Source organism: Chiloscyllium plagiosum, unplaced genomic scaffold (genome assembly GCF_037043375.1).
Source record: "Chiloscyllium plagiosum isolate Xiang-an unplaced genomic scaffold, Cpla_swu_hap1 HiC_scaffold_10, whole genome shotgun sequence".
Taxonomy (NCBI): Eukaryota; Metazoa; Chordata; class Chondrichthyes; order Orectolobiformes; family Hemiscylliidae; genus Chiloscyllium; species Chiloscyllium plagiosum.
The window spans coordinates 57,107,835-57,128,611 of record NW_028270148.1 but is presented as its reverse complement, the minus strand read 5'-3'; the positions used below and the strand labels follow the sequence as shown (position 1 = coordinate 57,128,611).

At 40.5% G+C, this 20,777-nt stretch overlaps 1 protein-coding gene across 31 annotated transcripts in view; it reads left to right on the top strand.

The window, feature by feature from the left end:
- Positions 1-20,777, top strand: part of nrxn1a (neurexin 1a) — a 1,876,207-nt gene that overhangs the window by 1,080,048 nt on the left and 775,382 nt on the right. For 19 of the 31 annotated variants that reach the window (XM_087991361.1, XM_087991355.1, XM_087991356.1 and 16 more), the window contains 2 exons: positions 16,786-16,812; positions 17,226-17,345. In XM_087991361.1, coding sequence (XP_087847487.1) covers positions 16,786-16,812; positions 17,226-17,345 — 147 coding nt within the window. The remainder of the gene's footprint in view (positions 1-16,785; positions 16,813-17,225; positions 17,346-20,777) is intronic. The other 12 variants (XM_043695929.2, XM_087991380.1, XM_087991379.1 and 9 more) reach the window with 1 other exon arrangement.

Genomic DNA, 20,777 nt, shown 5'->3' with positions numbered 1-20,777 from the left:
GGACATGATTTGTCCCTCATAGAGCCATGTTGACTATCTCTAATCAAGCTACACTGTTCCAAATAATCATAAATCCTGTCTTTCAAAAGCCCTTCCAATAATTTGCCCACCACCAAAGTAAGACTGATTGTTGTGTAATTCTCAGGATTATCTCTATATCCTTTCTTTAACAAGGGAATAACTTTTGCCACCCTCCACTCATCTGGTACTACTCCAATGGATAGTGAGGATGCAAAGATCATTGCCAAAGGCACAGCAATCTCTTCCCTCGCCTTCCGTAGTAACATTGCGTATATCCTGTCTGGGCTACGGGGCTTATCTATCCTCATGTTTTCAAACTTTCCACCACATCCTCCTTCTTAACATCAACTTGTTCAAGCGTGTCAGCCTGTTTAACACTGTCCTCCCAAATGACAAGGTCCGTCTCACTGGTGAATACTGAAGCAAAGTATTTATTAGGGACCTCCCCTATCTCTTCCTCCCAGGCACGAGTTCTCTTCACTATCCATGATCAGCCCTACCCTCACTCTGGCCATCCTCTTGTTCCTCATGTAAGTGCAGAATGCTTTAGGTTTTCTTTTCCTTAATCCTCTCCACAAAGGCATTTTAATGCCCCTTTCTAGCTCTTCCAAGTCCATTCTTCAGTTCCTTCCTGGCTATCTTGTAACCCTGTAGAGCCCTGTCTGATCATTACTTCCTCAATCTTAAGTAAGCTTCCTTCTTTCTCTTGACTAGATGTTAGGCATCTCTTGTCATCCAAGGTTCCTTCACCCTACCATCCCTTCCTTGCCTCAGTGGGACAAACCTATCCAGCACACAGTATGCATTCCCGGAACAACCTCCACATTTCTGTTTTGGATTTCCATGAGAATGTCTGTTCCCAATTTGTTCCACAGTTTTTGCCTAATAGCATTGTAATTGCCCATCTCACAATTTCCTACACCATCTGGGCGGCACGGTGGCACAGTAGTTAGCACTGCTGCCTCACAGCGCCAGAGACCCGGGTTCATTTCCCGCCTCAGGCGACTGACTGTGTGGAGTTTGCACGTTCTCCCCGTGTCTGCGTGGGTTTCCTCCGGGTGCTCCGGTTTCCTCCCACAGTCCAAAGCTATGCAGGTCAGGTGAATTGGCCTTGCTAAATTGCCCGTAGTGTTAGGTAAGGAGTAAATGTAGGGGTATGGGTGGGTTGCGCTTCGGCGGGTCGGTGTGGACTTGTTGGGCCGAAGGGCCTGTTTTCACACAGTAAATAATCTAAAAATCTAATTCAAAAAAATCTGCTCCTATCCCTCTCCATGACTATAGTAAAAGTCAGGGAGTTGTGATCACTATCACTGAAATGCTCTCCCACTGAGAGATCTGACACCTGATCTGGTTGGTTGCCAACCACCAGATCCAATATGGCCTCCCATCTAGTCAGCCTTTCTACATATTGAGGCAGGAATCCTTCCTGGACACACACCTGACAAAATATGCTTCATCCAAACTATTTGAACTAAGGAGATTCCAATAAATAGTAGGGAAGTTGAAGTCACCCATGACAACAACCCTGTTACTTCTGCACCTTTCCGAAAGCTGCCTCCCAATCTGCTCCTCTGTGTCTCTGTTGCTACTGGGGGTCTGTTGAATAAAGTGACTGCTCCTTTCCTGTTTCTGACTTCCACCTTCAGTGAATGCTCACTCGTGCCTCAGTGCCTGATTGGTAGTTAATCTGGGCTTTGAGCTCCTGGGTCAGGAGCATTAGTTGAAGCTGAAGATGCCCAATTCTAGACGCAGTGCAGAGGTAATAAATCTGGCCCATTGAAATAGCATATTTGAAATCTTATGACTATTCACCATTTAAAAGCAAATCACCAAATTTGTGGATTTAATCCCACATTTAAAATTATTTAATGGCAGGATTTTTGGGGGGAATGTGTTTTTGTCCTCTCTGTCTTACCTTTTAGAAACCTCAACTCATTTGGATACAAAATTGGCTTGACGGTAGAAGACAGAGGGTGGTGGTAAAGGGTTACTTTTCAGCCTGGAGACTAAGGATCAGTGCTGGGTCCACTGCTTTTCCTCATTTATATTGATGACTTGGATGTAAATAACGGAGGTGTGGTTAGTGAGTTTGCAGATGACACCAAAATTGTGGTGCAATTGAGAGTGAAGGAGATTATCTCAGAATACATCAGGACCTTGATCAGATGGGCCAATGGGCCTTGAGGAGTGGCAGATAGAGTTTAATTTAGGTAAATGTGAGGTGTTGCATTTTGGTATGGTAAATCAGGGCAGGACTTACACAGTTAATGGTAGGGCCCTGGGGAGTGTCGCCGAGCCAAGGGACCTTGGGGTGCAGGTTCATACTTCTTTGAAAGTGGCGTTACAGGTAGACAGGATGGTGAAGGAGGCATTTGGCATGCTTGCCTTCATTGAGTATAGAAGTTGGGAGGTCATGTTGTAACTTTACAGGACACTAATTAGTCCACTTTTGGAATAGTGTGTACAATTTTCATCACCCTGCTATAGGAAGGATGTTGTTAAACTTGAGAGGGAGCAAAAAAGATTTGTAAGGATGTTGCTGGGACTGGAGGGTTTGAGCTATAGGGAGAGTGTGAAGAGGGTAGGTTTTCTTTTCTTGGAGCATCGGTGACTGCAAGGTGGAGGTTTATAAGATCATGAGGAGCGTGGATAGTGTAAATAGGCAAGGTCTTTTCTTCCAGGGTAGAGAAGTCCAAAACTGGAGAATGTAAGTTTAAGGTGTGGGGAGAAAGATTTAAAAAAGGACCTGAGGGGTAACCTTTTCACGCAGAGGGTGGTGTGTATATGGAAGACCTGCCAGAGGGAGTGGTAGAGACGGGCACAATTGCAACATTTAAAAGGCATCTGGATGAGTATAAGAATAGGAAGGGTTTGGAGGAATATAAGACAAATGCTGACAAATGGGACTAGATTAGGTTGGGATGTCTAGTCAGCACGGACATGTTAGACCGAATGGTCTGTTTCCGTGCTGCGTGACTTTATGACTCTCAATCAGGTGTGAATGTTTCTCTTCATTTCAAAGACTTGCTCTTCAGGGCAATATTTCAAACTCTTTTTAACATCACAGATATCAAATGTAATGCTTATGTTGGTTCAGTCCGTGTAGAGACTCTTAATATTTTATAGATATTTGCAATAACCTGTAGTGAACTCTGTCTAACAAATGGAACGTCTCATATTTTGAAAAGTAATCTTAACTTGTGCCTGAGACCATAGAAAAGCATGAACCAATTCTACACAACAACTAATAAAAAGATAAAATGCTGGAAATACTCAAGTGGTCTGGCTGCATGTGGAATCAAAAGAAATAGAGTTAACATCCAGAGATTACTATTGACCAGAAACTGAACTGGCCCAGCATATAAATGCTGTGATTGCAATGGCAGGTCAGGAGCTAGGAATCGAGCAGCAAATAACAAACCTCTTGCCCCCTTAATGCCTGTACCACATATAAGTCAGGAGTATAATGGAATACCTCCCACTTGCCTGGATATGTGCAGTTCCAACAACACTCAAGAAGCTTGATATCTTCTGGTGCACAGCAGCCTACTTGATCAGCACCACATCCATTAACATCCACCACGGACACTCAGCAGCAGCTGTGTATGCCATCTACAAAATACACTGCAGAAATTCACCAAAGCTCCTTAGACAGCACCTTCCTTACCCACAAACTCAACCATTGACCACCTTCTTGTCCAGAGCAATTATGGATGTGTAGTAAATGCTGGCTTGACCAGCAATGCCAATATTCTCTTGAATTATCAAAAACGATGGTCTAAATTGCATTTAAAGACAATTTTTGAGTCTCAGCCAAGATTGTATCTGAGGCCCACTAGCCTGCGCTGTTCTTCTGGAGGCAAATTAATAGGCTGACTTGGCATTTGCTATGCGAGTAGAGATGCCACATAGATTGTGTCAATTGGAGTGTTAGGAGGAGCCCTTGAGTCTGTGAGTGGTCAGCAGCCCACCCAATAGGATGTGCTTGTTGGCAAAGTCAGTGGAAGAGCGTGAGACTATCTCTCGACGTACAACAATGTGTCCTTGACATTTTCACACATCTCCACAAAACCTTATAATCGGATTGCAAATGATAAAGTCAGTCTGCAAATTGCAAATTTGATTGACTGTAGTTTCTGAAACTATGGGGAAGAAAAGGATCAATAATCAGCTTGAATCCTTTCAAAGAATAAATCCATTGTTATGGAATTCAAGTTAAGGGTTTATTGTACAGATACCATTTTTATTTGTATGCTTAAACATGCTTATTCATCCATATATTTTATATTTATGTGGAAATATACATGTATGGGACATCTACATAAATTTTAATAATGCAGATAAATTTTGCATGTTTAAATATGGACATATCAGTGGATATCTGTGAATCATTTTCAAGCTTTCTAATTGCTTCTGGTTTGGACTCCAGCCCTAATTTTCCTCTGAAAAATAGCCAGATTGCAAAATAATAGCCTGAGAGGAAAACAGTTGATAGTTTACTGATATATCTGCTGTACCATCACTTTCCCTCATACTCCTCTACCTGCCTCAACCAAAACCATTTGTTCATTCTACACATTCCTCTCCTTCATCCTTGTACCTCGTGATGTTTGTGCCTACCTTTTAGTTGCTGCTTGTTTTCTTCCTTTGCTCAAGCCCACAGTTCTTTTTATTTGCAGGGCTTCATTCATTGTCCACGAAATTAATTCCCACATAAACAAATACATAAAGATGAAGTTGGTATATATGTCCAGTTACTAATTCTGTTCTATAGCACTGCTCACTCACAAAGAACAATTGCTCATTAAAGGCCAGAACTACTTTCACAATCAGTTCATAAATCAGAATTGAATCAGAATTCAATTCATGGTAATGTGATGGAATAGCATAACAGAAATCTGAGGAGAAGGTTTTTCTCAGTGATTGTTGTGCCTTCAAACAAGAACACAATTAGGTGCATGTGGGCATATATAAAGCATGAAAATTCAATACAGAGAAGAAGCCTGAAAATTGAACGTTACTGGCTGGATGTAGAAATGCATTCTTTACCTCTTGTTTTCTTTTGCTGCAATGTCAAAGAAAGATGTTAAGTGACAGGTTTAGGAAATCCAGTTTTTCAAAATGCATATACATAAGCAAAATCTGAAGGTTGTAAAATTAGAATAATCTTTGTTGCCAGGATTAACATAAAAATAACAATTCAGTTGAGTGGCTATATTATTATCTTTCACATATCATGGCTAAACTGTTTGGAAGATCACCTGTTAAAACATTCGCAGTTTGTACCGTGTGGTTTTTCTTCCTGTGTTCCTCTGTGGTCATCTTTGGTTCTTTTATCTTCCCATCGTGTTTGGGAAGGTATGCAGTGAGATAACTAACTTTTGCATATATTTATTAGCACTGTTTATTTAAATAAGTGCGGAAGAGTTTTTCTTTTATTCCAATCTGATCTACAATGAGAAAAATAGTTCCTGAGCCTTCAAAGAAGATAACTCTTCAAATGTTGCACTGACTATATAAATGCTTCTCCAGGACCAGGTTGTGAGGATTAATATAATTTCAAGAATCACAAATGCACATTATGTAAATTTGGTGAGACCTATCAAATAAGCACATAAATGCAAAATCTTCAAACACTTAAAGTCTCGATGAAATTACAAAATGCTGACAATATTTAAAATGCCTGTCCATTCCTTAAAGAGAAATTGTGCATTATTATTCTAAGTATTTACTCCTCTTCAGAGTGAGGATTCTTCTTTTAATACATTTTATAAATTTTCAATCTTCTGTCATCATTCTGATTTTTCAATTTCAGTGTTTTTCCATTTATCTCAGTAAATGATGTACTGGGGTGAAATCTCATTTCATGGGCTAGACCAATAAGTTGACTTCGAAAATATGGATTTTCAGTCTCATAGCAAATAGTGGGAGCTGGGAAAATTCCCACTTCAGCCTTTGAGGAGAGACTGCTCATAAGGACAGGATCTTCATTGCCATTCCTGATGAAAGGCTTTTGCCCGAAACGTCGATTTCCCTGCTCCTCGGATGCTGCCTGACCTGCTGTGCTTTTCCAGCACCACTCTAACCAGACTCTGGTTTCCAGCATTGCAGTCCTTGTTTTTATCTAGGGTAGAGATCAGGCCAGCTGACTGCAGAAAGTGTTCAAAGACAATTGCAGGGACTGCACGATGTGGTGCACGAGGACTTCATCCTGGTAACAATAAAAACAGGAAGGCTCACCATCTTTCCCACCCTCTTTTCCCTCCACACTCTCCCCCGTCCTATCCTTGCCAGTCTATGCCCAACTTAACCCATCTCTCTTGATCCTTCATGCCCTCCATTGTACATTATGATCCAAAACAGCACCTGTGGCAATTGCTGACTCCCATGCTAAGTTTTCCATGTTCACTAACCCATTATATATTGTAAAAGAAAACAACAATTGGATACATAAACAACATTTTTCATGACAGTGAAGAAACTCCTTGCTGTAGCACAATAAAAGTGCTCAATCATCCAGACCTTTAAAGTTTCAATAATTGAAACTAAAAAGCATTTGAAACGTTTACCTTACATAATTAACCTTTGTGAAGTTGATAGCAGAGATCAGACAGCCAAAGCTATCAATAAAGCAGGGCACAGGTGCTTCACTAGAATAGGAGTTATCTAAACTCTAATTCAGATCCCATTAGATATTCTTATACGCACAGCCCTTCACTCCTTCACCCAGGCCTTACGCCCCATTCATGCCAACTCAAGCTCCTCACCCACTCTCAAAGGCTCCTCATGCATTGCATGTGAAATTATGCCCCACCACATACCCCTAAAAGCCCCTTACACCTTGGTGCTAACCCAGATCTCTCTATTAATAATGAGACTTGTCCACAAGCCCAGACTTCCATTAGTTTGTTGAAACAGCTAACCAAAAAAGAGGGCAATTCTTCATTGACTTTTTTCTCTCCTTAGATCTACAGTAAATGACTCAATGTTTTTTTACATGATAGAAAGAGGAGCTGAGTGTTTATATTTTCTATTGATACTTTAAATGACTGGTTAATTGACACTGTTATAGAATTGAAGTAACCTATGTTTACTTTTGAATCAAAGTTGTGAATGGCTTTAATAAGCAGTTCCACACGTCATTATTACTATAGGGTTCATTAGTTCTCGGCAGAGTGTAGGCTGGGTAAATATGCATGCTGAGTAAACAGAAATGCTATGATTTGGCATGGAGGGTAGGAAGGGCTATTGCTGGTGAGTGAAAAGGCATAAGGTGGCATAGGCGCAATTGAGGTGAGTGACCTGGAGAGAATAAGGAGTCATTGGGAATAAAGTGTCAGTGGGACGGGTAGTTGCATGGGTGTCAAGGGACGTATGAGGTGAATCATTTGAAGATATGTTGCAAAACGTTTCTATATCTAGACAGTCACCCATGAATAATTTATGATGCTGTCAACCAGAAGTCACAGACCTGGCTCCACAATATTTGCTGGATACTAATAGATACCTACTCCTGCAGTGGGGCTGGCTTTGTTGGACTCTCACTATTTCTTCAGACAGTAAGAATTTGGGATGGGAAACATTTTTTTAAAGATCTGTGCAAAAAAATCCTGCCACACATCCAGAGTTGAAATTTGTTCAGGCAAACAGAGCCAAATACAACCTGTTTTATACTCTGCTCAGATTTTCTTATCACTAAAAGCAATGGATTTGGAATACAATGCCATAAAGGCAGATTGAAAACAGATCCAGTAATGGCTTTCAAATGGTTATTGGATATCCACGTGTGTGAACAGAAAACAGAGCTTATTGGAAAGGATTAAGAGAGTGGATCACAGTAATTGATAGCTCATCTAAAGAACCAACACAGCACAGTTGGTCAAATGGCTTTTTTTTTCTGTCATCCAATACCTTATGATTCATATCATAATTTAGAAAGTTAAAATAGCAGGGCCAGAGAGACCTTTATCTCATGCTATTCCCTGAGCTGAGAAATGTGAGAAGAATAAAAAAAATGGACAAGGTTCAGAGATGTAGTTGGAAGGGAAGATACATTCCAAAAATAACTTATTTTATTCAAAATATTTATTTTAGTAGACAGGTGTACTGTGTCATGTCATTCAGATTTCTACAATCATTTTTATTTTTCAAGCTGTTGTTACAGACAGAGGGAGAGTCAGCTGAATTTGTTTAAACAAAGAGTATTACTGATTCACATTCAAATCCAAGATATTCTTCACAACTTCATGCATAAGTAAGTAATTAAACTTTTCAAAGACCAGATGAGATTCGCTCATGTGCTGTTGTCCATGGACGAGTCAGTCACTAACTAATTAGGTCAACATGTTAGCATCTATTTCTCTGGTTAAAATCCATTGAACATTCCTTTGGTAAACAGAATAACAAATGTCATTTCATCTGGTGATCCCCACACAGCCTCCAAGCTCATAGTCCCCCAATCCCACAGAACCCGCTTCTACTCCTTTCCCAGAATCCACAAACAAGCCTACTAAGACAGACTCATTGGTTCTGCCTGTTCCACAGAGCTTATTTCTTCCTACCTTGACTCGATTTTCTCTCTCCTTGTCCAGTTCCTTCCCACTTACATCTGAAATTCTTCTGAATCTTTATGTCATTTTCAAATTTTCCAGTTTATGGGCTCGAGCTGCCTCCTCCTCACCATGGACATGCAAAATCTTTACATGTCCATTCACCCTTTGGGATCTCTGTGAATTCTGTGAATTCTGCTTCTTCCTGCAAGAAAGGCTTGAGTCATCTCCATCCTGCATCACCCTTCTCCACCGACTCCTGCAGTGGAAGCTCACTATCTCCCAAAGCATTATCTCCCAACTCTTCTCTACCAGGATGAGCTTCTCCTCACTTTGAATGACTTCTCCTTTAACGACTCTCATTTTCTTCAGGTCAAAGTGGCCATGGTATCCGCATGTCTGTTTGTGGAACACTCCTTGTTTCAATCCTACTCCAGCCCCCACCCACAACTCTTCCTCTGGTACATTGATGACATAATTGGTGCTGCTTCCCTCTCTCATCCAGAATTGGGAAAAAAAATTATCAATTTTGCTTTCAATTTCTACTCTGTTCTCATCTTCCCCTGGTCAAACTCCAACTCCTCCCTTCCCTTCTTCGACATGTCTATTTCCATTTCTGGGGCCACTGATATTCATTACAAGCCTGCCGACTCCCACAGTTACCTCATATTCTACTTCCTGTAAAGACTCTGTTCCAAACTCTCCGTTCCTCTGTCTCCATTGTATTGGGTTCTGATGATGCCAACTTCAACAAAGGGACCTTTGAAATGCCCACCTTCTTCCTCAACCGAGGACTCCCCAGCACCATTGTTGACAGGGCTCTCAGCCGTGTCTGACCCATCTCCTGCACTTCAGTACTCAACTTCTCTCTTCCCTCCCACAGCAGTCCCACTGGTCTTCACCTACCATCCCACCAACATTCACTGCCATAGGATTATTTGCCAAAATATTAACTCTGCTTTCTCTCGACAGTTACTGCAAGACCTGTTGAGTTTTTCCAGAAATTTCCGATTTTGTTTCGTCAATTTCCAGCATTCGCAGCTTTTTTGTTTATTTTATTACTTTTGATATGTCTCCTTTGTTATCAATTCAAGTTTGGAGACAAAAAGTTTGTGCCGTTATTGTTTTGTGACACTTACAGTGTCCATGCATTTATAGGTGCGAAATTTCACAAGCATGATGATTTAACTTGGTCCACAGGAAAATTCTGGAACTGTAGATAACTTGTGAATCATGTGATCTACAGCAGCCATTTTAATCCACTGAAGTCCATTTTAAAATGAAGCAAATAAACATACTTTTAAAATCAATTTACAATCTCTTTTCACATCAATATGACATTGCATGAGTGCCAGCAAAAAGAAACAACAGAATTGTATATTCTAAATCTGTATTCCTGCTCCTTCACTGAAGTTGTCAAAATTTTAGAACTCCCTGCCTCCACCATTCACTGTGCATGGATTTGAAAGAGTGGCTCACCATTACCTTTACAAAAGCAATTAGTATTGATGAACAAATTATGATATTTCGAGTTAACCTGAAAATTCACAAATAAAGAAAAACATTTAAAGATTTAATAAGTATGAATAAGTACTTCAGACGAATGTTTGGAGGATAAGCCTATATCTATGTCTTTATCCCGAAAAAGATCTCTGTAAGCCTCAAATTTAAAAGGATACCTACTTTCAGGGGCAGTATGAAAGATTTGAAACTCTTAAGATCTCAATTAAGTACCTTTTAAGAGACACCTAAGCAGGTATAATTAATCAAAAGGCGAAAGTGAGTACTGTGATGCTGGAGATTAGAGTCAAGAGTGTGTTGCTGGAAAAGCACAGCAGGTCAGGCAGCATCCAAGGAGCAGAAAAATTGACATTTCGGGCAAAATCCTTCATCAGGAATGAGGCTTGGAGCCTCAGGGGTGGAGAGATAAATGGGAGGGGGTGGAGCTGGGGAAAGGTAGTTGAGAGCGCAATAGGTGAATGGTGGTGGGGTTAAAGGTGATAGGTCGGAGGGGAAGGTGGAACGGATAGGTGGTAAGGAAGATGGACAGATGGAATGGGTCATGCGGACGGTGCTGAGCTGGAAAGTTGGAACTGGGGTAAGGTTGGGGGAGGGGAAATGAGGAAAGTGGTGAAATCTACATTGATGCCATGGGATTGAAGCGTCCTGAGGTGGAAGATAAGGTATTCTTCCTTCAGGTGTTGGGTGGTAAGGGAGTGGCGATGGAAGAGGCCCAGGACCTGCATGTCCTCGGCAGAGTGGGAGGGGGAATTAAAGTGTTCAGCCATGGGATAATGGGGTTGATTGGTGTGAGTATCCCGGAGATGTTCTCTGAAGTGCTCTGCGAGTAGGATATATCTTTAATTTTACTTACATTGCTTGGTTAATGAAGTTTCCTTTCTGAAAGGATTGAGACTGTTGTCCACAAAGTAGTCATCACTATCAACAGTGAGAACCCCTACTTGCACTCATTGGAACATCCCTGAAATATGACCTTTCACAGTGAGTTTCCAGTTTGTGCTGGATTGGTCAATTGTCACTTACAGCAGTTCCTCACTTAGAACTGTCTGTGAACTGGTTGATATTTTTCTAATCAGCCATAGAACCACAACTGGAAGTATTCCTCAAAGGCTTATGAATAATGACACCAGCCACTCTATGTTTCCTGTGTATCAAACTTTAATTATTTACATGGCATTGATCATCTCATTGTTTGCCAAGTTTGCCACATACACATTTCACAATGCAGGCAAATTCTGACTGATACAGCATTCACATTCTCTAGGTGGTAGATTTTTTTTTCTCCTGTAATACCATCTTCATTATTGTTTACTGCACAATTTTTTAAAAAATCAATGCTGCTCAATGTAGTGATAACCAGGTGAGCTAATAGCATAATTTCCTGTTAAGAAAGCTATTGCCAAGACAATTTGTTATTCAAATTCAAAATCAGCCGGCCTATCTGAGTGCAGTACAGAAAAATGTTTAAAAAATGAGAATCGTACACTTTAACATGTTAAAAACAATTATGACAACTGTGCATTGGTCCTGGAGGAAAGAAAGATGTGGGACCCTGCCTCAGGAGACAAAGGCAGGTCCTGAGATGAAAGGTGCTGCCTGGAAAGATGCGTGTTTTAGCTGCCGACGGGTAAGACATGTCTGGTCCAACTACTGGAGGCTTTCGGGAAAACCAGTTGGATTTATCATGTTCACAGAATGTAGGATATAGTCAGAGGATATAGCTGACCAAATTATGGTATTGACTGCAGCTCCGAATTGCTAGAAAACTGCTCCAGTGAGTGCGGATGAGGTTAAACAAATGTTTGAAAGTTACTGGGATTTTGTATCTAAATGAAGAGTGGTTACATGCCCCCAGAGTGCAATGAACAAACTTCTCGTGAAAGTGAGAGTCACTGGGAACAAGCAATCCCTACTGCTGGGAAAAAGGCATGCACTTTCCACCAGAGAGTGCAAGAAGTGCCAAGATGCTTTTAAAAAGAATCGAAAGATTTCCACTTTACTAGGTTCATTTGGAATATAACCAGTAACCCTGGGAGTCGTAGCGTTGTACAGCATGGAAACAGACCTTTCAATCAAACTCAGCCTTGCCCACCAGATATCTTAAATTTGTTATACCTAGTTTGCATATGGGTGGGATTGATCTGTTCTTTGGTATTGACCTGACAAAATCAAAGGTACTAGCAGCCCCAATGGTCTCTGAAAAGCTAGCTGAGATTAAGAAGTCTGAACACCTTCAGTAAAACAAATGCCCAGTGTTTTCCCTGACTGTGTGGTCTATGGCCAGATAAGCTCAGCCAGTGGAGATGGCACTGCAAACTAAAGAGTGCCTGGGGCCTGGCTATTAAGTATCTTTTTCAGAGGTCTAGAAAGTGCCAAGGAGTTACTCAGCAGAATTTCATTGGTACCAGCTCCACAAGCTGACCCACTGTTAAGAACACAAGCTTTGACTGCCTACACTGTAGCTGAATCAGAGGCAGTCCCTCAATGCTACTATATTAGAAATTAGTGGCTGATGAGGAAACAGAGATGCCCCTCACAGATCTGCAAAGAAGGAGTGGACAGTGGTCACCAGATAATAGTGCCACTAGGTACAGAGGAAAATAGTGCAGCATTGCTTGTGAGATTCTGATAGCTGAACATGTCAGTATACATGAAATCCAACCCCATGTCATAGAGTCATATTGGTCTACAGCACAGAAAAAGGCCCTTCACCCCATTATAAACAAGCATCTATTCTCATCTCATTTTCCAGCACTTGACCTTGGTCACTATAGCCTTATATGCCTGGTATCACAAGTGCACATCTAAATACTTCATCAATGTTATGAGTGTTTCTGCCACTGCAACTTTTACAGGCTGTGAGTTCCACATACCCACCATCCTTCTAAACTTCCTGCCCATTACTTTAAATCCATGGCTTCTGGTCATTGATCCTTCCACCTAGAGAAAGGGCCCATCAGATCATGTTTTTATCTGGCCATAGCTCCACAAGTTTGCAGTCAGGTTTTGCAGAACCTGCCACATCTGCCAGGTTGTGGGAAGAACCCAACCTGCAATAAGACCTACAACTATGATTTCCATGTTTGGGGAACTTTTAAGAAAATTGTTAGTGGGCTATGTGAGACCCCTGCCAAAACAAGAGCAGGCTTCCGCCAGCATTCCCTCTAATTTTCTTCCTGACTGCATGGACCTCCAAGACTTCTGGGACTAGATGTCAACGCCACAATCGGTGTGACAATACTGATTGCTGTGTATGGAACATTGGAGCAGCTGTACACACATGCATAGCCATGTTGCTGAGAGGGAACTATTAATATATACTTCTTATCATGGATACGGCTATCCATTTTCCATATTCTGTTCTTCATATCTGCCAAACAGTGTTGAGAGAAATGACCCAATGTTTCACCCTGGACAGTCTGCCTATTGAGACCCTTACAGACCATGGCTCAAATTCTACATCCAAAATACTCCAGGAAGTCTTGAAAACTTGGGTGTGACCCAACTGAAATCTTTAGCGTATCACCTGCATTGAAAGGGTGGGCACTAGAACAGATCCACCATACCTTAAAAACAATGATCAGGGCATACTGCCATAAGAATCCCTATGACTGGGATGAAGGACTTGACCTTTTTCCATTCACCACCACAGTCTCACCCAATAGGTCAACCAGGTTTACTGTGTTTGAATTAGTTTATAGGTAGCAGTCCTCTGAAACTACTCAACGAGTTTTTTAAGAAGAGAAAGCAGAAGACTCCATTTTTGATGATGTAGCAGCATTCTCAGAGTGACTTTCATGAGCTTGTAATATGGCCCGAGAACTATTGAAAGTCTTCCAAACAGCGATGGAAGAAATACTGGAATTCAATCACAAGCAAAAGGAATAAGAAGTACAGAATCTCAACTGGTATTCAAATCTAAGGATCATGAAATGGACTACAGCAAAGCTTTTATTAACCAGCACTTGTTAGACCAGGAATTTGCTGGTTGACCAAATATTCCAGACAATCAAAAGGTGCACATAATCAATGGAAAAACACACACTAAGTAATAGAAATGTAATGGAAGGGCTATACACATCACTGTTATACTTTACTTACAGCATAAATCACTTAAATAATAATGCAACTTTGGCTTAAATAAAACTTACCGGCCGACAGCATGATCATTCGCAATCTCAACCGTCTACTTGAACATGGTTGTATTTGAGGAGAAATTGACTCGAAATTGAATCAGCTGTTGATATTTTGTGTGGCCATTTGATTGAACAGCAAGTATTTTTACATTGAGGTGAATAAATTTTAAAAACTATAATAACTGGACAGAATAAACTTTGCGATATTTGAGGTATATCATTTTCGCTGGATTATCCAATGTGCCAATTGATAAGTTAAAACAAAACTTACTGTCCTAACCACTAACACCTACACTACCTGTAGCCTCCACTGCAATAACCACAAGCTTCAACTATTGGGCCTTTGCACATAATTTAAAGACTGATTCCTATGTCTGATTTTTAAATAAATTTTATCTTTTATGCATCTTTTATTTCTGATCAATGTGTATGTCGCATTATTTCTCACATTTAATAATTCACAGAAAGGCTGGGTCAGTTTGCTGCTCCTGAAGTATAATTTCATTTGGGTCTGGGCAGAAATTATCCACAAGGGAAAGGATTAATTTTTAAATCGACCTCATTGCAACCAACAGAGGAGCTGGCTGAAATGAAGAACAAGAATGACTTCACCCCTCCTCGTGCAGGAGTGTAATAGTTTTGAGTATACTATTTGGAACCATAGTGAATTAGGGAGCCTTACCTGGATTCTGGTTGTAATAAATGCTCAGTATCCCTGCCAGTATTCTCTGGGACAAGATGCAAGAGTTACCCAATCTTGTGAGCCTAAAACTTGAGCTAATTTGAGGAAAGGCCCAACTACAAGTTGCTTATCTTCAGAAAAGTGACAACCAAGGATGTCACAACCAACACAACTAAGATAAACACCAATTTTAAACATCTGACTTCTGAATGAAAGGTGATAATGTTACCACTGACCTCACTTCATATTTGAGGGCAGGAGGCACTAGGAACTTCTCCCAGCAATGATGAAGAAATAATGGCATGACTTTCTTGGCAGCTCTCCACTCTCTTGCTAATGTGCCATATATGAAATATATTGAGCAGAATTTAATGTGGGCATCAGAGGGATCCATTTCCTACAAACCTCTGCCAACCTGATCTCTAGTTGCCCCAACAGAATGAAATTCCTAATTGACAGCAAGAACTCTGTCCTTGGTAAACCTGACTCTCCTGGGCCTTCATGTGTCCTTTTTTAAGGGTGATGTATAGGTGTCATTTGACCTCCAAGTGGTTGGCTGCCCACATGCATTCCTAGCCTGAGTTTAGCTGGAGGGAGGAAGGAAGGTAATGGGATCTCCATGATGAAACCCCCTTCCTGATGGCACTGAAGCCCTCTGTCTGCCTGCAAATTTACCCCTGGAGAAATAGGGGAGATGCTAAATTATATTCATCTCCTTAATGGCAAGTTTTGTCCAATACACCTCAATAATTAGTCCTAACATTCTATGATTTTTATTTTCAAAACTGGCTCACTGAAGATGGACCTCACTACCCATCCAGCACTACCCTTGAGAAGATAATGGTGTACTTCCTTCTGAACTGCTGCAGTCCATGATTTAAGGGCTGCTACAGCTTTAGGAGCTTAGTTAAATTACCATCCTGACAGTATAGTGGAGCTTAACCATGACCACTCGGATTCCAATACAGTCAATTTTGGCAACATCATTTAGCATTTTGTTTAGAATGGCAAGTTCTGTTTATTCAGTCTGAACTTGATGACCGACCAGTGCAAACGCAAGTCGAGTCAATTTTCTCTGTCTGTGATGTTTTCCATTGAACAAGCATTTGATAATAGTTCCATTTATCCAGATCCTATAAATAATAAATAAGACTAACAATGAGCTCAGGGAGGAAACTAGGAGAGTTCTGTGCATGGTTTGGAATGATAGGGCCTTTCACAGGACCTGTCTCAATGTTCTTATCCAAAATACAGCACTTTCAATAATGCAACGTTCTCCCAATGATATAGCTAAATACTATTCATAATTATGAGCCCAAGGCCTGTTGTGGGGTTTGAACTTACAATCTTCTGATTCAGAGGTATGAAGACAACTGACTTTGCCAACCTGATAAGTAATAGAGCTTAATCAATCAATAATTGTCATCACTGAGCTTTTGATGAAAGAAAAATGACCACGGGGAAGCATTTTGTAGAGGACACAGCAAGAGAATGCCATGTGGTACTAAATAGACATTTTCCATGTTATGTGAATCATAATTTAGAAATATTCAAATGTTATACCTAGAGGTGAGTAATCTTGCTTGTGTTTAGCTTTGCCAAGCTTGCCTTACCAAGTTAGCTGGTTTTTATTTGAATAGTTTATAATTATAACAGCATTATGGTGGACTATATCATTCTGATGGCTATATATAACCACCTATTCTTTCTGGCTTGCTTATAGATGATCAATGGCTGCTGTCATATCTTTTGTTTGGTATTGCATCTTTCTCTCCTTTAAACAGCATGTTTGCACTAAATTTTTTCAGATGTTTGCTAACATGCCACTACTGCTTACTAACCTTTTACATATTTTGCTTTTATTTTGCTGGCAAAGTTGCAATGATGAAAGCTGACTTGCAAGGTAGATAGCTGTGTGTTTGTACAAAACAAGACTGAAATCCATGTCTGTGCAATATGTATACAAACAGCATATATCTGCTTTGGAACTCGATTGCATTTGTATCCAAATTTCAGAATCAGATCAATATTTTGAAAGAAAGATTTGCCTTATCATCGGGCTTTCAGTCTTGAATGTTTCGATATCAGTTATTTTAGTATGTTAAACACATTTGTTTTAGACTCTTCCTTGGATTCTGATTTCTTTAGTAGCCTTTTTAGAAATGTAAAGTTATTTTGTTTTCATTCTGACATCCAAGCTAACCATGTTCTTTTCTTTGTCCAGTCTTCAGTTGACAGAAAGCATGCAAAACTTATTAGTGTACAACCAATGATGTACCTAGGCCAACATGCAAGTTTTTGTCTGTTCTAACTTAGGACCAAGTACAACCTGCCAAGAGGATTCCTGTGGAAACCAAGGAGTCTGTCTCCAGCAGTGGGATGGCTTCAGCTGTGACTGTAGTATGACATCCTATACAGGAACCCTGTGCAATGACCGTAAGTACGCAAATAGGTGTCATACCGTTGTGATTCCCAAATTATTGCATGACTTTTGACATGACAAGTAATGATGCAGCATGAAGCCGAAGGGCTTGTGTAATAACTCATCGAGTGTGAGATCATTTTATAAAGATGTTGTTTATGAAATGTAGCTGAAATGCTGAAACAGATATAACATGCTGCTAATTTCATTACATGTGAAGCTATGAATGGTGCTTGGCAGAAATATTGCTGAGTGTAATTGTCCAGAAGCAAAATATATATGGACTAGTAGATTTCTCTAAAGGTTCTGAATGGTCACTGAGTTTGAGTGTACCTTCATGATTTGATGTTGTTTCACTGTATATTTATGTGACATTTTAATGCAAGATTAGCTAAATGGGAGACTGTGGTGATTGGAAGAAGCATAGTTAGCACAGGAAGGATTGATGTGTCAAGTAGGGCCTAGTAAAAAATACTGACTTGCTAGGTAGAGTTGTGGATAATGATGAAGAATGTTATAGGTTACAGAGACATAGATAAGCTGTATAGCTGGGCTGAGAGTGGCAAATAGAGTTTAATGTGGAAAAGTGTGAGGTGATTCACTCTGGAAGGAGTAACAGGAATGCAGAGTACTGGACTAATGGTAAGATTCTTGATCGTGTAGATGAGCAGAGAGATCTCAGTGTCCAGATCCTTAAACGTTGCCACCCAGGTTGATAAGGTTGTTATGAAGGCATATGGTGTGTTTTATTGGTAGAGGGGTTCAGTTTCAGAACCATGCGATCATGCTGCCGCTGTACAAAACTCTGATGCGACCACATTTGGAATATTGCTTACAGTTCTGGTTACCACATTATCGGAAGGATGTGGAAGCTTTGGAAAGGGTTCAGAGGAGATTTACTAGGATATTGCCTGGTATGGATGGAAGGTCTTATGAGGAAAGGCTGAGGGACTTGAGGCTGTTTTCATTAGAGAGAAGAAGGTTGAGAGGCGACGTGAGACATATAAGATAATCACAGGGTTAGATAGGTTGGACAATGACAGCCTTTTTCCTTGGATGGTGATGGCTAGCTCGAGGGGACATAGCTTTAAATTGAGGGTTGATAGATATAGGTCAGATGTCAGAGGTAGTTTCGTTACTCAAAGAGCAATAGGGTCGTAGACTTGTCAACTTTAAGGGCATTTAAATAGTCATTGGATAGGCATACAGATGAGAATGGAATAGTGTAGGTTAGACGGGCTTCAGATTGGTTCCACAGGTCAGCACAACATCAAGGGTCGAAGGGGCTGTACTGCGCTGTATTGTTCTATGTTCTACGTTCTATGTTCTATGCTAGGGCATTGTATTATTGCATTGTTTTCAAAATGTCTTTGTCTCAGTTCCCTTTTTATTCTGAATGTAGCCAAACACTTGGCTTTGAAGATGCTGATTGTTTTTTTAACTCTCAAGGGCTAATTGTAACTTTAAATGCTAGCAAGATCAAGCAATAAGTTAAAATCATCAGTGGAAGGCATTCTCTTACCCACTTCCCATCCCGCCCCAATCCCACAGACTTTATCTTGCAATTTTGTGTTGAAAGCTGAACATGAGCTGGGAAGTGGCAGACACCTTCTTTAAACATGCAGATTGGGTCCCAACAATATTGTTCAGGCCTGACCAGTCTGAGCAGGGAAATAGTTGTGCCGTCACAGAACAATGAGTGGGAAGAGGAGTCACCTCCAAAGAGTCAGAGGAGGTCAGTAAGGATGCATCTTTATTTTACTTTTTTAAAACTTCCATGTATGGCTCAGAAGAGCACGAAATATTCCACCAAGCCCGCAAAGAAAATTTAGGCTTGTTCACCCTGGGCTTTATCAGCTGATTAGTTTACCTGAGTCATGGGTAGCATTTGGCCAGCTACCAAAATCTGTCAATACTCTGCCAGAAACAATTGGTTGCTAATTACAGAAAGGGACAGAATTTAATACCCATCCCTTAAGGTGTGCATGCAGGCAGTGAAGGTATTTAATTGGGTGGGAGAGTACCAGTTGATATCTTCCTGCCTGTGCCACAAATGGGTAACTTTTACAGGAAGGTTTGAGGATATCCTTCCTGCCCTGATGACACCTGTGCCATAGCTGCCACTACTCAATCAGTAATGAGCAAGACAGTCATGTAGAAAGCCCAAGAAGCAAACCTTGTCAAGTTTGGTTATGGACCCCTAGTGGGATCCCTTAATCAAGAGTACAGTGTATGTTTAAGGGGCCTGACATCAGGAAGGGGAGGCCCACTGATAGTCAATCCCTGCTCCCCTTCTTCCCAACCAGTGTCTCCCACTGTGAATCCCCAGTTCCACTCTAATTCCCTTGTGGTCTCAGTCCCTCACTGTTCCTGGGTTGTAGTGGATACAGTACTGTCAACTACCATAGCTCCCCCAGTGGTGAGCCTCTGATTTTGGTTCCCAAAACCATTTCAATTGGGGGAATGTCTATCACTGGCTTAGTATACTCTTGACTGATACTTAATAAGGCAAGCTTTCCCCAAGTATGATAGGCCAAAGGCTGTCGCTCAGTTTCCATTGCCTGGCATGACCTCCTGGAAATCCTGCCCTGGAAATCTGCATGTAAAACCCAGGAATATCCTAGGGGGTCATAATTCCGATGTAGCTTGATGCATCCTGCATCCACTCATCTTGTGCACTGAGGTAAAACCACAACTTTAGTTCTTAAGCCTTTTCATGTTCTTTTTGCTCCTCCAACATTTTCTAATGTGAAGTTCAACATTCCTCAAACGCCGTTGTCACTTTAACATGTACATCTGAAGTTCTTATGTATATGGATGAGACATGAGCCAATATGATAACTGTGCAGATTATTAAAGAGGACCATTACAATGTATTCAAGTAACACACGTCGATTGTAATATTATCAAAAATAGTTGCATAAATCAAGCTTGGGGATCTTGCTTCAAAATTTTGAAATGAAGTTATATATCTACCTTTTCAGAAAAAGCTCCACATGCAAATTATGCAATAGTGTCATTAAATTACAGATCTATCTTAGAATTTCATACTCATTAAATCTTATTTTTTCAAACCTGGTGCTGCATAATGTAGTGAAAGTAATTTTGAGAATGTAATTGCAACTTTTAGGATCATTGCAAAACACTAACAGCTACAAAGATGTCAAGTGTGACATTGAAGCCTTGCAACCTCTGAAGATATAACACATTATATTTCGCTGCTTCTGGAAGAAGAAACCTAATTGTAGATCCTACAGGAAAAACGCAACTACATTGTAACTATGTAGAGCAAGATATAAATAATTACTGGGCCTTTGGTACCTTTGGTGCAAGATAATTAGAGTGTTTAAACAAATTTGATTAATGGACTGCGAAAATATAGGTTTTTTTTAACAAAATGGATTAGATAAAACCAGGAGAATAAAACATAATTTGAAGCAAGCATA